This window comes from Megalobrama amblycephala, linkage group LG11 (genome assembly GCF_018812025.1).
Source record: "Megalobrama amblycephala isolate DHTTF-2021 linkage group LG11, ASM1881202v1, whole genome shotgun sequence".
Taxonomy (NCBI): Eukaryota; Metazoa; Chordata; class Actinopteri; order Cypriniformes; family Xenocyprididae; genus Megalobrama; species Megalobrama amblycephala.
Genome location: NC_063054.1, coordinates 22,118,929 through 22,136,965, shown reverse-complemented (window position 1 = coordinate 22,136,965; position 18,037 = coordinate 22,118,929). Strand labels below are relative to the sequence as shown.

At 37.2% G+C, this 18,037-nt stretch overlaps 1 protein-coding gene across 5 annotated transcripts in view; it reads right to left on the bottom strand.

The window, feature by feature from the left end:
• The window catches only part of nek1 (NIMA-related kinase 1), a 48,385-nt gene that overhangs the window by 9,844 nt on the left and 20,504 nt on the right, over window positions 1–18,037 (bottom strand). For 2 of the 5 annotated variants that reach the window (XM_048206725.1, XM_048206728.1), the window contains 14 exons: window positions 15,703–15,789; window positions 14,977–15,060; window positions 14,653–14,727; window positions 14,322–14,417; window positions 14,035–14,217; window positions 13,887–13,952; window positions 12,631–12,871; window positions 11,639–11,779; window positions 9,171–9,341; window positions 8,860–9,075; window positions 8,628–8,736; window positions 8,328–8,404; window positions 7,901–8,106; window positions 21–160 (listed from right to left, as the gene is read on the bottom strand). In XM_048206725.1, the coding sequence (XP_048062682.1) occupies window positions 21–160; window positions 7,901–8,106; window positions 8,328–8,404; window positions 8,628–8,736; window positions 8,860–9,075; window positions 9,171–9,341; window positions 11,639–11,779; window positions 12,631–12,871; window positions 13,887–13,952; window positions 14,035–14,217; window positions 14,322–14,417; window positions 14,653–14,727; window positions 14,977–15,060; window positions 15,703–15,789 (1,892 nt within the window). The remainder of the gene's footprint in view (window positions 1–20; window positions 161–7,900; window positions 8,107–8,327; window positions 8,405–8,627; window positions 8,737–8,859; window positions 9,076–9,170; window positions 9,342–11,638; window positions 11,780–12,630; window positions 12,872–13,886; window positions 13,953–14,034; window positions 14,218–14,321; window positions 14,418–14,652; window positions 14,728–14,976; window positions 15,061–15,702; window positions 15,790–18,037) is intronic. The other 3 variants (XM_048206726.1, XM_048206729.1, XM_048206730.1) reach the window with 3 other exon arrangements.

Here is an 18,037-nt window from a genome sequence, read left to right as displayed (position 1 = left end):
AAGTTTTGTGTGTGTCTTACTCCTCAGGCTCAGACTGCTCATCCGCTTTATCCTCCAGATCCTCAATCTCCAGGTTGTTGTTAGGAACGACGGAACCTTCAGTTTCTGCAGCAACACTGAACACTTTACCGAGGTCTGGTAAGGAGCATGTCCTCAGCATCTGATACAAAACACACACACACACACACACACACACATTACAAGCCAGATACCCACACAAGAAATTGAAAACAAATATTCATGTTCTTTTCAAGCAAAAAACTTTAATATACTATGTAGACACACTCTAACACAGAGATGCCCAAACTAGGGCCCACGGGCCAAAGTTGGCCCGTGATGAAATTTGATTTATCACGCCATGTCATGAAGGGAAGAAGAAAAAAAACTGCCATCTATGAACAATTTAACGTAACCCAAGGGCTGTTTAACACGCCCATTGTACATGCCCCATCTGACTGATCTATCTGATAATGAAAGTGCATTACGGAATTTAATAATTGTTTATGCATATGCCAATTATTACAGCGGCCATCTCCGCTGCACCAACAAACGTAGAACATGCGAGATTGAGGAAACAAAAATTTTGTTAAAAAGTTAAATTATGAAAAATCGTATGTGCGTCAGTTTTTAACAAAGCTAATTTTTGTTTTCATCCACATGCATATGCAAAAGCATTTGGAGAATATAGCTACACTGTGCTGTAGAGCTGCATGATTAATCGTTAAAAGACTACAATCTCGATTCAAACACCCATGAGATCTTATTCCTAAATGATAACGATTCTCCTGTGTTTATTAAACCTTTGACAAAAGAACACCGGAACATTCATATCTGTGCATGGCGCTGCCCCAGGGAGAGCAGCTGTCAGCTTCACAGTCTTTTCAACCAAACAGTATCGTTATTTCAGTCTTACAAATATTCAAATTATCACAGAAGTACTTTATAGTTCGCATATGAACACGGATGCCTACGGTAGCAATAAAATAGAGCAAATTACCTTTTAAAAGTAACTTGTCTCTTCAAATAATGTTTGAATCAATGACATTGTTATGCCACTAGGTGGCGAAAAATGAATGTTCAAAATGTATTTGTCATTGAATCTTTCCTTCAAGAGATTTGTTCAAAAACACTGATTCAACCAGTAATGAAACAAGTGAAGTCTTTATGAGTGAGTCATTGAATCATTCTTTCAAAAGGTTTCTTTTTTTTTTTAAATAATTCATTCAAAGTAATTAAACATTTTTAAATTTAAATTTTACATTAAGCAATTAACATTTTGTCAGAACCTTCAGGAAATTACGTTATTATGTTTAGTTATCCTTTCAGAATCGTGGATTGGGATTTAGTTTCTTAAATGTTCTTAAAAAGATTCTTTTTTTCCCCCCTTTTTTTTTTTATTTCATTTTTCTAAAATGCCAGTTGGTGTTTAAAAAGTAACTAAAAACATCATTAAAAACTGCAATAACGTTTCACTGAACTATAAAACTTTGAAAATAAAACTGGATTAGTTAAGCAAATTGCTTAATGTTTTAAAATTATGAAATCATAAATGAGGGGAACCAAAGTTTACCACTATAAATTTAATATAAAAGTTTGATATAATGCAACTTTTACTTTCAGCCCATGGACCTCAATCAAGTTTTATTTTTGGCCTTTCTTTGTAAAAAGTCTGGGCACCTCTGCTCTAACACTTCAAAATGCAAAGCTCCCTCCCCAAGTCCACTGTTTATTAAAAATAAGATGCAAAAATGGCTCATCCTGCAATCTTCATGGTTGTGTCGTCATAGCCATCAGCATGTAAAAATATGCACATATTCAAAATATCATTTTGTATCTAGGAGATGCAAAAAGTTTATTCATTATGCTGTACTATGTTGTAGTGTAGCACGTGTCCCTGCATAGACAGAAGGATCCTAATGTTAGAAACAAGCATTTGAAGTTTATTTTTAACAACATCCCTGATCATTTCAGTCTGACCTTCACAGTTTGTGCAGCACATTTCAGTGTGGATTGTTTTGTGAACCTGTCACAATGCAATGCAGGCTTTGTAAAGAGGTTGTCATTGAAGGATGAGGCAGAGCCAACTATATCGCACCCAAGAGCAAAACTTAAATAAGCATTGTTTTTCCTTTATTTTCACATGCGAAAAGGGCATTTACATGGAAGTCTTAGAGGCACAGTGGCAAAAAGTGTCCCATGCCAACTAAACTGCAAAATGAAATGCAAAAGTACATAATGATTTTTTTTTTCCAAACAGATAGTCCCACCCCAAATTTGCAACATTGGTTTAACCAATGGCATTAGGCTGGTCAGGATATTCAAACAAACACAGCAATGTTTTTATAGTATCACATAGCAAGTGTTAACACATATGTCATGATGTTAACACCCTAAAGAGCACTTGATGTAACGGAACTACCGACAGATCCTTTATTACGTACTGTAACGTACATCCAAATGAAACTTCTAGACTGGGGACTTGCTTCAATTCGTCAGTTGTTGATGCAGATGTAATTGCGAGCTTGCAGTAAGAATTGTAAAAATGGGTAAGAATTATAAATTATCATCATTTCACTAGAAGATCAAGTTATGACATTTTAATTTAAAAAAAAAAGTAAAAAATGTAACATATGGATGAATTGTTCTCAATAAGATCAATGACATTTAGAAAATAGATAGATAGATAGATACATAGTTAACATTAGTTAACGTTCTAACAATGATTACTTCTACAGCATTTAATATTATTAGTTAATCATTTCCACATTTACCAATACATTATTAAAATAAAAACGTATCTGTTAATATTATTTAATGGACCTGAACTAACCTGAATTGAACAGTTATATTTTTATGAACTAATGTTAACAGAGATTAAGAAATACTGTAACAAATGTATTGCTTAATGTTTATTGTTAGTTAATGAATGGTAAATACCTTATTGTATTAATTTAATACACAGCTTTAGAGATGCACTGATGTATTGGCCAATAATCAGCATCGGCCATAGGCCAATTTTTTAAAAACAGCTGGGGCCGTATTCACAAAACATTTTATCTTACCACTAAGAGTTCTCCTAAATAGCAGTAAAAGTTCTTAGCTAAGAGTTTTCTCTTAAAACCTATTCACAAGCTGCTGAGACAAACTTTTACTAAGGAATAGAGAGAAGTCTTAAGCTAAGAGTAAGGGCGGGGTTCTCGTTGCTATGGAGAATACACACAGTCATTGGCTGATGGGGGAGGAGTCAGCGATTTAATCATAGAAATATTATAGAATGAATGAGGTGTCACTTTTCATATTAAAATAAACGTTTTAAAACACAAATGTTGCCCTATTCAAACAAATATTTTTTAATAAAAATGTTGCCATATTCAAATAAAGGTTTTAGAATGTAGGCTAAGTGTCACTAATTAAACTAATATATACAGTTAATAGTCCGCCTCTTGGATGTCTGCATCTCAAGAGAATGCAGAATTCAAGCAACAAATTATGTTTTATAAACAAAGTTTGGGAGAAACACATTCAAACAGTCTTTCTAATCAGCTCGAGAGGAGGAATATATACACAGACGAGAGCCGACTCGCCTATAGTTACTTCGACAGTTTTCTGCATCCCTCCGCCAACCCGCTCCTCACTCTCGGCTGGGGATACGAGGAGAACTTTGGGTTAAATTCCAAGCTCAGAGCCCTCAATCCCCTTGGAGAGCACACCAAATACGTTTATTTTTAAAAAAAAATTTTACTCTATTCAATCATTTGTAAATGTGAACTCATGAAAACCACTGCCACAGGTAATTGGACAATATTTATTTATTTGTTAAAGATTTATTTTTGGCGTTTCATCGTAGATTCAAATCTATAAATCAAAATGTATTGCATTTATGAAGTAAAAGTACAGCACCCAAGGCTCTATCGCTATTCCCTGAATGGTGTACAGTGTCTTTGGGTGGATTAGGACTGTTTTGTGATTTGGTCTTAGTGACTTAGGAGTCCTCTTGACTACTCCTAACGTTTCACAGACTTAGGAGCTATTTTTGGCGCTAAAATGCTTTGTGAAATACTCTTAGAGCAAAACTTTAGGACACCTAAAATTAGGACTGACACGCCCATTATTTTTAAGAGTTTCTCCTAAATCGTCAAGTTAGGAGCTACTTTTAGCCTTAAGATGTTTTGTGAATACGGCCCCAGATGATCAAGGCCAATTACATCCTGTCAATCAAAAGGGGCGGAAAAACGTCTCAGACTGCAGCTCATATTGTGTGTGAAGAAAATGTCTCATGTTGAATTTAGAGCTGTCAAAGTTAATGTGACAATAACACATTAACAGTTAAAAAATAGCGACATTAAAGCAGGCTCTATTTGACCCTATGAATCACCCATAGTTCAAGCCAGGGTTGCCAGGTCCACGTTTTTCCCTACACCAAACATTATTTGTTGTGCGCCTCCCATCCAATAAATCAAAGAGCTTTGTGCTGTTACTTCTGATAAGAAACAAAGCCTCAGCTTTCAAATTCGGTCCATTTTATCATGAAATTCCAACAATAAAATGGCATTTTGACGATTTTAAATGACAGATTGCCTGTAGTGCTTCAGTTCAAGAGCCAGTCTTCAAGTCTTTTCTTCCAATTTAATACAAATCATAGCACAAAAGAAACATGCATGAACATCAAAAGGTATGTTGAAAGATACAACTTACCGAAATATATCAAGTGTCATGTAATTGCTCAATCAGTGTTTCAGTCGTGGAAAGACTACAATAAAACAGCTTGTGAACAATATGTCACTTCACATTGCATTTACCTAAGGAAAGTTTTCCAATGTTCAATGTTCATTAGTTAGCTATAAAAAAAAAAAAACACTAGAGGAGTTTATTTACTATTAATTATATATGCATGTTTGAATAAATGTATCATGTAGACAAGTGTCTATGTGCAACTGAGTTGTATACAAACATTTTAGTTTTTATTTGTTTAATTATTATATCTGAAAATAAATAGCAGTTGAATATAATAGTTTGGGCTTTGTTGTTCATTTTAACCTCTAATATTATAGTAATGTACCAAATGAGAGGGATCCCTGTATAGTTTACAGCATTAGTTGGAAGAGATTTTTTTTCCCTTAAGAAAATCAAACTGTTTGTATCGGCAGATATCATTATAAATAATAGGACATAGGTGGAAAATGTTTTTTAAATGCTTTTGGTGCAACAAACCAACATTTTAAGTGGACTACAAATGTATAAAATATGGTTAATTAACTTGAATTAGAACAAAAAAAAAGCATAAGCACAGTCTCTAAGCTGCAGTTTGAAATTGTTCAATCTGAATTGTGCACAGGACAACTTAGCTATTTAACACTCAGCAGGGACTTAAAATTGCCTCCACAGAGCAGAGGAGGGCTTTAATATCGGCGCAGTCATCCATCTCCACTACAGTCGTCAGTACAGAGACGCACTGTGTTCTCGCACTTGGAGAGGAGTGCTAAACCACTGATTAAACAGACTGACAGCCTGTACTGAGAAAGACGGCATTTAGTGTGTGTGTGTGTGTGTGATCTGCCTGTCCAGTTGTCCAGAGGGTTGGGTGCAAGCAAGCCAAAAGGCCAAATGTCCGTGCGTGTTTGCGAAAGTGTGGACGTGGGTGTGAATGTTAATGTGCTTTTGTGAGGGCAAAGAAAAGCATTTGTGTATGTGCGCCTGTGGGGTGGGCGAAAAAAGTACACAGGCCAGCGCAAAGTCCTTTTGGTTTACTGGCACATCAAGGATGTGGAAGAATCGCATTAATAACGCTCCACTCAGGAGCTCAAACACACACGCATTCAGCAGTCCTTCCAGCACAGATATGCCCTGAGGCACATCCACACTCATCCATATGCCTATCCCTGCATGCACACACCATTATGTGCACACAAACACAAATTTCAGTCTGTGGAAAACTAATCACCCCAAACAAAAACTCTATGAGATACAAATCTGAGCTCCTCTATCATTTTGTGCTAAGTGCTATGCGTTATCGAAGACTGCCATCTGTTTCTCCTGCTATGGTGTCATCTCTTTCTTCCTCATACTCTTTCTCTAGCTCTTTCCAGAGCTCTCTTCCTCTCTCGCCTTGTCTAGTATAAGAGATTCTGCTCTAATCAGTGTGATGAATGGCAGCAGTGGGGTCCTCCATTACCATGCTCTGTAATAGTCTCATATCTTTCAATTAAGACAAACACACACCCCTATATTTCTTCACAGTACTTTGCAGTGTTGTTATTGTAAACTAAAACTATTAAAAATTGTGGTAACACTTTACAATAAGGTCCTGTTAGATAACAATCATTAATGTATTAACTAACATTGACTAACAATGAGCAATACATTTGTAACAGTATTTATTAATATTTGTCATTGTTACTTCATAAAATACAACTGCTCATTGTTAGCTCAGTGTAATATGGATGTTCCGCTCTGTTTAGACACATTGTGATTTGGTTCTAAAATTAATAAATATTTTAAAAGACTTTTTCATTGTTACTTAATGTTAGCTTATGTAGTTAACTAATGTTAACAAATGGAACCTTTTTGTAGTGTTCCCAAAATAGTTTACTGTAACTGATGTAAAATAAAATATAAATATTACATGAAAAACTTAAACTTATTGCCATGTCAACTAACTGAAATAAAGCAGTTGAAGTGCCAAAAATACTACTGAAACTGAAAAAAAAAAAAAAAAAAAAAAAAGATCTATAGAAAATAGTTTTCTTACAGGCCTTTCTGATTTATCATCTGGTATTTCTGATGTTACACCAGTTCAGTCAGTTCTTAACACCACTAATTCATAAACAACAACAACCCACCCACAATGCTCCACTCTCCAGGCTAAGGTCTATAATTTTTCTCTGAACCATCCTACCATGGCCCTATTCCCTCCCTTTTTCTACAAGATCATATGTGATTTTAAAATTGTGATTTTTACATCACTCGGCTCTGGCACTTGCTCAACACATCGAAAAAAGGCATGGGTAACCCTCTGGTCTCTCTCCTCCTATTCAGGTTTCTTCTTTCCTCTCACAGAACAACTTGCTAGACTGTAATCAGTCAAGTTTTAAGAGCTGACATTCACAGGCCTGCTATCTGTCACTGAAGCCCTGTGGGCTGGTAGGAGCTCAAGATGGTCTGTCTTCCTTTGGCTGGACTTGTCTGCAGGATTCTACACTGTTAGCCACCAAATCCTCCTGTCTACTCTATGATGTGTTTGAGAACTCCTTGTCCAGGCACACCATTTCTAGACTGTACTGTAATGCTTTTAGCTGGCCTTCATGCATGTGCATTTAAACCTCTCCAAATGATCCAGCATACAGCGGCACATTTGGTCTTCAGTGAACCCAAGAGAGTGGACATTACGCCTCTCTTTGTCTCACTCCACTGGCAGCCAGTTGCTGACCTCATCAAGTTCAAGGCACTGAGGCTTGCCCACAGAAAAGTCACCGCATCTGCACCCTTCTAACTATACTCTTGAAAATGTACATTACCTCCAGAAATCTGTGGTCAGTACATCTGTTTCTCACAGAGTCTCACCAACAAATCCGTACACTACACAACTTTTGCCTGGATTTTTGCACCAATTTGAAGTCTGAACATGTTGATGCTATTTGCCAAAAGTCAAAGCCTGTCTGCAGATTTTGGGCAGTCAAAGTTGGCAGATTTCACAGAAAATCACATAGTGTATGATTGGCACAGACTCTGTTTTTTGGTTTAAGATTATAATTCCATTCAGTCGGAGGATATCAAACATGTTTGATATTTTGAGCTGGTTTGAACTAACTTGAGAGAGAAAGAAATTAGATAGGATTGTATGACATATGTAACACACTGAGACCCACACTAAGTACAGTGGGGTTCCAATTGCGATGCTCACCTTTGGGTTGTTTGCATCAAAGAGGCCAGTGGAGAGGCCGATGAGGAGTGCGTCATCATGGCGGTGGGAACGCAGTGGAGAGACAGAGCGGGAACGCGAGGCAACGGAGGAAGAGTCCTCCAATGAGGATTGGGCAGAGAGGATGGCCAATGCTACTGTACGTCTGTGAGCTGGACTACTGCTTAGCTTCACAAACAGAGACTCATCTATTGGAAACAGAAAGAAAGGTCAACACAAAAACTTTATTTGGCTTTTTTTGACAGTGGAGCTACATTTAAACTGGCCTTCTTAAAGCTTCTGAGGATTAACATTGTTAAAAGGCAAATGAAGTGTAAAGTGGAAGCCTGGAGCTCTTTGATATGGTTCATAATGAGACATGCTTCTGTGAGAGGGAGATAAGGTGTCTTAGCATTACACTTGAGACTACCTGCAGGTTCAGGATGTTTCTCCTCTCTTTGCGGTATCTCTGTGGATTCTGCTTGTATTACTCTGCCCTCTGCTGGCCTAACATAAAAATGGAAGAAAAAAAAAAAAATCAATGATTAAAGGAATTAAAGGGCTATCAACTCAGACACAATATTATTATTTTAACTCTATTTTTGATCAAATGAGCAAAAGAAACATTTTTTTTTTTTAAATGACCAACCCCAAACTTTTTAATGGTAGTGTATGTTCCAAACCTGTGTGCTGTTACTATAAGATTTCATATCAGAAAAAAAGTGCTTACAGAGAAATTGGAGTGTCTTTTGTCCATGCCTGTATTACTTCTGTTGGGGGCTGTTGTGAGGTTTTCTGTGTGGCTTCATCCAGAACTACTGACTCCATATCATCCACCACTGGAAGGACAGAGAAAAGTGATTTTGTTACAAAAACATTATATGCAAAATACATATTTAAATTTCGGAAAATTGGCTATGTAGCTAAGTCTAACGCAGTCATATTCAGTGTAGTATTCTTACCCTCTGCCTCGCTTTCTCCAAATTGAGTCTTTTGTATCTCCTCTGGTGTTTGGGGGATTAGTTCCTGACTTTTAACCTCTGCTATGATTGGCACTGTCTCCTGACATGTCACTTCTTGTTTGGTATGGCCACTGTCAGGCTGGCATTGTTGAGGGAGAGGCACTTGTATGGCTTCATTAGTGGCATCTGACGACTCTTCAATGGGATTAAGGCTTTCTGATAAAAAGACACAGAATTACAGGATTAAGAGGAAGCTATTGTCAGTAAGACTGAACACGTCACACAGGCAAAAAAACTGATCAAAGACTCACCAGTCAGTGTGTGGTCACAGGTGCTGGCGGGATCTAATTTCTGAGTAAAGGACTGGAGCTCTGCCTCTTCCAACACCTTCAGAACCTCTGAGTCTGGACTCTGTGCCCAAGCCTTCCTTAGCCCCTCCCCCTGCCAAGCATCCATGCAAATGACTTCACCGGCTGTTTTCTCTGAAACAAGTAAGAAAAATAGATTTCACTGCATATAAATAAGACCCCTATTTTACAATATACAACAACAAAACACATGATTTTTGGCTTTCCAGAGAAAGAAGACTACAGAGCTAGAAAATAACCTAAAGCTCTGTTTGTCATTAAGCCGGTTGCTATAGAGTGGCTGGAGTCCCAGTGCATGTACTGTATTGCAACGCACCCTCCATGGTTACAAAACAAAACACACTCCAGTACATAATCTATTCACTCTGGAAATACTAGGGGTGTGTACACATAATTGACTAGTTTTACTTCGCATCTAGTCGACTTGCAAAAACACTTTTCAAATTATTCAAATTTGCTTCATAGCCTGCTGTAGCTACCAATTTCCCATTGAAGCTCATCAAATTTATAACTGAATACATTGGATGGCATTATGAATATGTGATGCTAATGTAATGAGAGCTGATGGCATGTGCGTTCAGATGAATCCAAGTGCTGCAGTATTTTGATTCTTGTCGGTACATTTGCTTCTCATTAGAGTCATGCACATGCAAAGTGCTATAATAAACTCAGTCACTTGTCAGGTGTGTATCTGTGAGTCTCTGCAACTTGTGCTGCAGAGCACATTTTCTAAGTTGGCTAAGAAGTTGACTTTCATCATTTGTTTTTCACCACTGTTCTATATTTCAGCAAATACTAAATGACAATTTGATCATTATTTTTCAAATAGTCCAGCTGTAATAATAATAATTATAATTCATTACATTTATATAGAGCTTTTCTAACCACTCGAAGCATTTTACATATGGAATGGGGGAATCTCCTCAACCACCACCAATGTGCAGCATCCATCTGGATGATGCAACGGCAGCCATATTGCACCAGAACACACACCACACATCAGCTAATTGGTGGAGAGGAGACAGAGTGATGAAGCCAATCAGTATATATTGGGATGATTAGGAGGCCATGTTGATGGACAGAGGTAGGGATGCATTATTTATCGTATGATTCGAAAAATAACATTGAAATCGTGCTTAAACGTGATTCTTAGTGTGATTATGAAATCGCAAAGACTACGATTATTTTTTTATGCGCAGCTTGTCAATGAAGTATGGCTCCAAATGCTATTCCATCTGAAAGCACTGCGAGTTTGAGTCACTTACAATGTACACGTCAAGCATCTTTCCAGAAATGAGAAACATTTATTAACATCTTGTCCAACAAAAGACAACATTTAATGACCAAACTCACATCATAATGACAGCATCTTTCTGTGAGATGATGTGGCTTCTTACACAGAATAAGGCAGTCATGTGTTTATTAGTCATGTTTAAATCAATCAAAGCGTTTGAATCTTCTGTTTATTCAGCTACAGCGATAGACGTCCACAGGGATTTCCTGGAATGACACGCGTTATCTACTTCTGCGGCAGGGTATATTTGGAGTTTGTGCGCTAGAGCGCCCTCTGGCTTTCAGAGGGAAAAGCATTTACTACTGATCACAGAGCCGTACAGCTCTGACAAGCTGCGCATAAAATAATTGCAGCCTTTGCCAAATCACGTGAGGTTTAAGGGGCTGTTCACATATCGTAACTTTTGCGAGCGCAAGTTCGTCATTTCAAATGTAGGTGCGCGGCCACGGGAGCACAAGCACTTTGGAAAGAAGGAGAAAGTGGCACGGCCGTACTTTACACACGTTTTTAGACGCGACATGTGAACAGCCCCTAATTGCGATAAATCATGCAGCCCTAGACAGAGGCCAATGGGCAAATGAGGGATTTTTAATGACCACAGAGAGTCAGGACCTAGGTTTAATGTCTTATCCAAAGGACAGTGCTTTTTGACAGTATAGTGTCCCCATCACTATACTGGGGCGTTAGAACCCACACAGACCACAGGGTGAGCACCACCTGCTGACCTCACTAACACCTCTTCCAGCAGCAACCTACACCGCGTTCCAAATTATTATGCGAGTGACATATCAGTAAGATTTCAGTACAATAAACATTTAGTTTATTGTCTGAGATTGATACCAGTTGTCTAAAAAGACATGGATAAATAAACAAACAAACAAACATTTTCTTAGAAAAACTAAAATTTGAATGTTTATTGTACTGAAATCTTTGATATGTCACTTGCATAATAATTTAGAATGCAGTGTAGTTTGGAGGTCTCTCGAACAGGTACTGACCAGGCTCAGCCCTGTTTAGCTTCAGTGGGCAACCAGTCTTAGGCTACAGGGTGATATGGCTGCTGGCGAAAACTACAGAATCGGTAAAAACTACAGAATCTCAGGATGAGTAAGTTTACCTGCTAGTTGACCTGCTGTTGAAAGGCTGGTTTCTTCCAGTGTCTGCTGAGCCACAGACAGAAGAGGTGCACCATCAGTCTGCCATTTCTTCCTGTCTCCACTAAACGGAGCACTTGTCTCTGGAGATGTCGCCTGAGAAACTGAGATGGAACAACAGAGAGGAAAAATGGGTCTCATATAAAATGAATCTCTATAGTAGGGGTCGGCAAGTCTCTAATGAGCTGATGAGTTGAATCAGGTGTGTTAGATGAGAGAAACATCCAAAATGTGCAGTGCTGGAGGTCCTCCAGGACATGTTTGGGAACCACTGTTTTAAAGGATATGAATTTTGGATATAAAAAGCTATTAAAACTATGCCTGTTCTGACTGGTCTTTAGTAATCATACAAAAAGAACGAAAAAAAAAAAAAAAGTCTTAAATATCATAAAAGCTTATCGTTGTAAGAAGTTTTAAATTTGGCTATGGAAAAATAAAAATTGCAAAATGACCTAACGTGATTATTAAACTTCAAAAAGCAATGGTTTAATTAAATAAATGTGCTGCACATTTCAAAGTACAAATTCCAATATCATTCGATCTCTAATTCATACAGTTCGATCTCTAGTTTATTCAAACATTCATATGTAATGTTGATATATTGGTACATAAACCAATTTCACAACATATACTAAACAAAATACTTATTGAGCACTTCTTATAAGTCTTGAGCATTTTAAACTTTACATGAGTAAATAAAGTTAAGTAAAATGTAAATGTGTGCCTCAGCCTGTTTAATTAGGTAAAAAAAAAAATACATTAATTATTTTGAGATTGTATGGGATTGTTCTTTATGGACATACAGTATTAATTTTATTTGTGCATATGTCTTATAAAGTCTTTCTAAAAAAAAAAAAAAAAAACCCTACAATTACCCTGTAAACAAATTTAATTATACATGTGTTTTACAGCCATAATAATAAAAAACATATTGATGAGACTGTTGTGTTTATACCTGCCAGAGTTGCACAGGTCTCCTCCAGAGTTTGCTCAGCTACAGACAGTAAGGGTGGAGCTACAGCTTCCCATTTTTTTCTATCCCCAGCTGTGGGTGGCCTTTCCTCTGTGATTGAAGGCTGGATTGGTTGAGGAGTGGGGCATGGTGCACTGCTGCAAGGTGTTGGATCTTTCTCAACATCGTCCTCAGTGGTCTGGACCTTCTGATTGAGTCTGCGTAGAATTTCCTTCTTGTCACTCTTTAAAAAAACAAAAAACAAAAAACAACAACAACAAAAAAAAAACAATTAATACAAATAATCTATATATAAAAATCAAAGTTAAAGTAAAATTATTGGTTGACAATTATTCAATAAACTGCTCTCTCATGTTAGTAGGGATGTAACTGTATTATCAATATTGTCTCGATACTATCGTGGTCACATGACTGTATGAAACAATATGTCTTCTGGGCAAAAAGTGTAGTTTTTTTCAGCATGGTTCCGAAAACGGTTCTGGTGTGATGGGTGGGCGAATTGTACAGCTGTACTCATATACAGATATCAATGCAGAGAGCGAGAGAGAGAGAGAGAGAGAGAGAGAGCGAGAGAGCGAGAGAGCGAGAGAGCGAGAGAGCGAGAGAGCGAGAGAGTTCAACAACTGTTCAATCCAAATATTGTTTCACCAGTCTGGATCTTGCATGTGTGTTCAAGCATCTTATCTGTGTTGAATTTGTGGTAACACTTTACAATAAGGTTAATTTGTTATCATTAGATAATGTATTGACTAACATGAACTAACAATGAGCAATACATTTGTTACTGTATTTGTTAATCTTTGTTAATGTTAGTTAATAAAAATATAGCTGTTCATAGTTTGTTCATTTTACTTCACAGTGCATTAACTAATGTTAACAAATACAACTCTTGAGAATGTTAGATAAAAAAAATAGATGTTACCTTTGTCAAGGCCCAGCTGGTGCAATTATTTTATTTTATAAAAGGGAGTTTGAGGTCATTTAACTCATCTCATACTATACCTCATAGCTCTAAGCAACAGAGGACAGGATATGACATGGTTAATTTGTCCATCATTTTAACATTCAATCATTGTTTAACACTTACAGCACTTTTTTCTTCATTTCTTCGTCTTTTTTTTATATAAATCGCAATAAATATCGTATTGTGGACTTTATATTGAGGTATTGTCATATCATGAGATTTTGATACATGCCTAATTAATAGTCTTTCTCACATCCAATTATGCATTTCCCACCTGTACACTTGATGTTTCTGGTTTAAGGGAGTCCTCTTTCATAGGAGAACTCTGCCCTGATGAAATCTACCAAAAGAGAAAAGACATATAACCTTGAGATGGTCTGTTCTAGCATATAAAAGAAGAAGAAGTGTGATGGATGACTAACCGCGCCCACATCCTTCAGAGCAGCGGTCATGGAGATAACAGGAGTGGTGGGTCTAGAGGAGGGTGTGGCTTTGGAAGCAGCTTCCTGAGGGGTGGAGTCAGGTGGCTGAGCAGGGGGTGCTGCTGGAGGTGTAGCTCCACCTACGGCTCCAACAGCAACCTTCACTCCCCGTGCAACAAGCTGCTTTATCACAAAAAATAAGACAAAAGACAAGGTAGAATACAAAACATAAGAGATGGACGAGTAGACACGAGAAAGAAAAAGATTGAGAAAGCAAAATGACATACATGATCTTCCCATGCTTTCTTCTCTCTCTCATATGCTTCTCTTCTCTTCTTCTCCAGTTGTTCTTTGAGAACAGCAGCACGAGCCTTTGACTGGGCCTAACACAAAATGTGTTATTTTAAATTGTAATAATATTTCACAACAAAACTGTTTTACTGTATTTTTGATCAAATAAATTCAGCCTTGGTGAGCAAAAGGACTTCTTTTTAAAATCTTCTTTTTAAAAAAAAATCCTACTACATCTTTTGAACGGTAGAGTATATAATTCTCAATTCAAATTATTTTGCTGATAATATAATTTGAAAAAAAATATATATTCAATTAAAATATAACCTTCAAAGCCTCAATCTTCTTCCTCCTGAGCACTGCCTCTTCACATGATTCCAGACTGTCTGAGTCACTGTCATACTGAGAGAGATGATCCAAAAAAAAAAAAAAAAAAAAAAAAAAAAATTACAAAAATGCTGAATAAACAAAATCTAGAAATATTTAATAATGTATAAAAATACTGACACTGATGGGAATATATAATATTAAACATTAATATGGGTATCAGAAAAATTAAACAACCAAATAATGACAATATTGTCAGCAATAAATTTACAGTTGAAAGAATTGTCAAACAGGGTGTATGTGTGTATATGTGGGTGTATGTACCTTTTCTCCTCTGAGGCGAGCTTTGATCTGCTGACGTTCATTAAAGTTCTGTAGTCTGATCTGTCGTAATCTTGTCAAGTATTCCTGAGAAACACAAAGATTGCATATCATCTATCTCTTTGTTCTTTTCCCATTGTCTCCTTCCAACAAATACATACAAACATGAATATGGACAAGACACATACTGTACAGGAATTGGTAAAATATAATTGGTGAAATATACTGGAAAAGAAAAACAACATTAAACATCCAAGCTGTAATGTGGGAACAGCAAACTCAAGAAATACAAGAGGTGAGCAGTTACAGCAGAAATCAAATACATTGAATCCATTGATGAGGACCATAAAAAGCAGCAGTTAGATGGTCTTCAGCTGCAATCCTGAAGTTACATTCAAACCTCTTCAAAAGTGGTAAAAATAATGAAGGATCCAAAACAAGGGTTGCTGAAGCAGAATAACGTCCTCAAATGGAAAAAAAATGGATAAAAAACAAATGGGTAATTCTGAAGGAATGTGGACAAAATGAAATGATGAATTGGAGGATTTTCAGTCAGTGTGGGTCACGTTCGCATACACAAACAGACAGGGACTGGACAAAAGATGCTGGTGAGCAGCTGCAGCAACTTCAGGTAGACACATACAACTTAAAAGAAAGGAACCAAGCAATGAGGGGTTCAAGTGATGTGATGAGTGAGGAGCGTTGTTTGGTCCCAGACAGGACTCCTACCTCCTCCTCTTTGTTCACTTGTGGTCTCCTGCATCGGGAGGAGTTTGTCCAGCTTGCAAAGATGGCAGCCAGGTTTTGTCGAGCCCCCTATTCACCCATTGGTTAAACCGATATTACAAAAGCCACATAATTTAATGTAATATCAATCCCATCACTGACTTCAACACCCAAACACTCTGAAGTAATCACGATCTTCAAAATTTCATTTCCCAAGACAATGCCACTAAACTAGGGGTTAAAGAGATACTTCAGGTTCATTACGTCAACAAAAAACAACTTTGGCTTTAAAAAAAAAATTGTCAGGTTTTTTTTTTTTTTTTTTTTTTTTTTGTACAGAGCAAAAATTGAAAAACTCATTTATCATTCTTTTTGAGGTAGGAATATGTAAGTGGATGAACATCTGGTTATGTGTAAGCAATGCAATACCTGTGCCACTTTCTGGTCTCTGCGCATGTATTATGCAAAAGCCACTGGGTTTACCAGCATTACCTGGTTAAATATAAATTTACACAGAGCTGCTAAGCAATTTCAACACATTATTCTTTGTTAACATGTACAAAAGTCTCATTGCTATACTTATGTTTATAGCCTGACATTATGTATTTACATTGTCAGTTATAAGCCATTTACAATTTTTGTGATCTAACAGAAGGATTGATGGACAATTTCTTTCATATAGTGATGTATTTCAAAGTGAAATGGATTATCGAAAGGAGTAGGGTGGGAACTTGGTTCTATCAATCACGTGTTGATTGGATGGATCTGAATGCGAACTTGTAGTCCATTTCAAAAAACGGGGCGGGTATAAGCGGACTAAGGCCCCGTATACACTAGTGCGTTTTAATTTTAAAATGCCGTTTTTTCAGAAACAGTCTCCATCTATAATACACGACCAAAAACCATGTCACATGACCATTCATGCACACTGGGCATACAAGCAGAAGTGTAAACAGTTGCCTCTTGCCCATGTAGGTAGCTGCAGTATTAAAAAAAAAAAATGCAGAGTTTAACTGGACAATGGCTGCTAAAAATGACAACAAAAAGCCAGCAAAGATTGCAGTTCAGTCTCCATGTTATCGGTTACATGGTCGTCAAGGATACACAGAGCGAATGTGGGCAGCCACGTCATCGTTTTCAAAAGTCTCAGTTTTAGTCTGTTTATACTGAAATGCAACCTGGCGTTTTCAAACTAAAACTCTGCAGTATTTTCGAAAGTCTCTGCTTTCGAGGGTTGAAAACACCAGAGAAGTGTAAACGACAGGAGTAACCATAGCAAAAGTTATGCATTTTAAAACAAAAATGCACTAGTGTAAAACAGGGCCTAAACGATTGGTGAAGTGTCACGTCATCAGAGAGAAGTCTGTTTTTTTTAGTAACGATACCCTCATGTCACCAATCGATACTTATCACGATACTGAACTCACGATACAATATTATTGTGATACTCCAAGACATATGGTAAAGAGATAAGAAAAAATGAACTGTTGATGTGAAATGCTAAATTTGGTGTTACATTGGGGGTGGAAATGAATAGGCTTGGACTTGGTGCTGGTAACCCAATGCACAGGACAATAGTGACACCAGAATAAAAATATTCATGACTCCAACACTGAAAAACAGCGTTATTTTAGCACTCTGTCACTGACTAGATACATTTAAAATAATGTAGGCCACTTTTTACTGGTAACATAAGACATTTGGCTTTATCAGGACCAAATATTCCCCCATTGAATTAATATACATTACAGGGCTCAGCGTAAATGAGTACACCCCCTTTGAAAAGAACACAAAAACAATTTCCAGACTAACTTTAATATAACATCTGTTTAACTTAGAACATGAAAGTAAGGTAAATAATATAAATTAGATTACACATTTTTCAGTTTTACTCAAATTAGGGTGATGCAAAAATGAGTACACCCTACAACAAAAACTACATCTAGTACTTTGTATGACCTCCATGATTTTTAATAACAGCACCAAGTCTTCTAGGCATGGAATGAACAAGTTAGCGACATTTTGCAACATCTACCTTTTCCATTTTTCAAGAATGCCCTCTTTCAGAGACTGGATGCTGGATGGAGAGTGATGCTCAACTTGTCTCTTCAGAATTCCCCATAGGTGTTAGATTGGGTTTAGATCAGGAGCCACTGAATCATTTTCACCCTGTTCTTCTTCAGAAATGCAACAGTGGCCTTAGATGTGTGTTTAGGGTCATTGTCACGTTGGAAAAGCGCACGACGACCAAGGGCACGGAGTGATGGTAGCATCTTCTCTTTCAGTATAGAGCAGTACATCTGTGAATTCATGATGCCATCAATGAAATGCAGCTCCC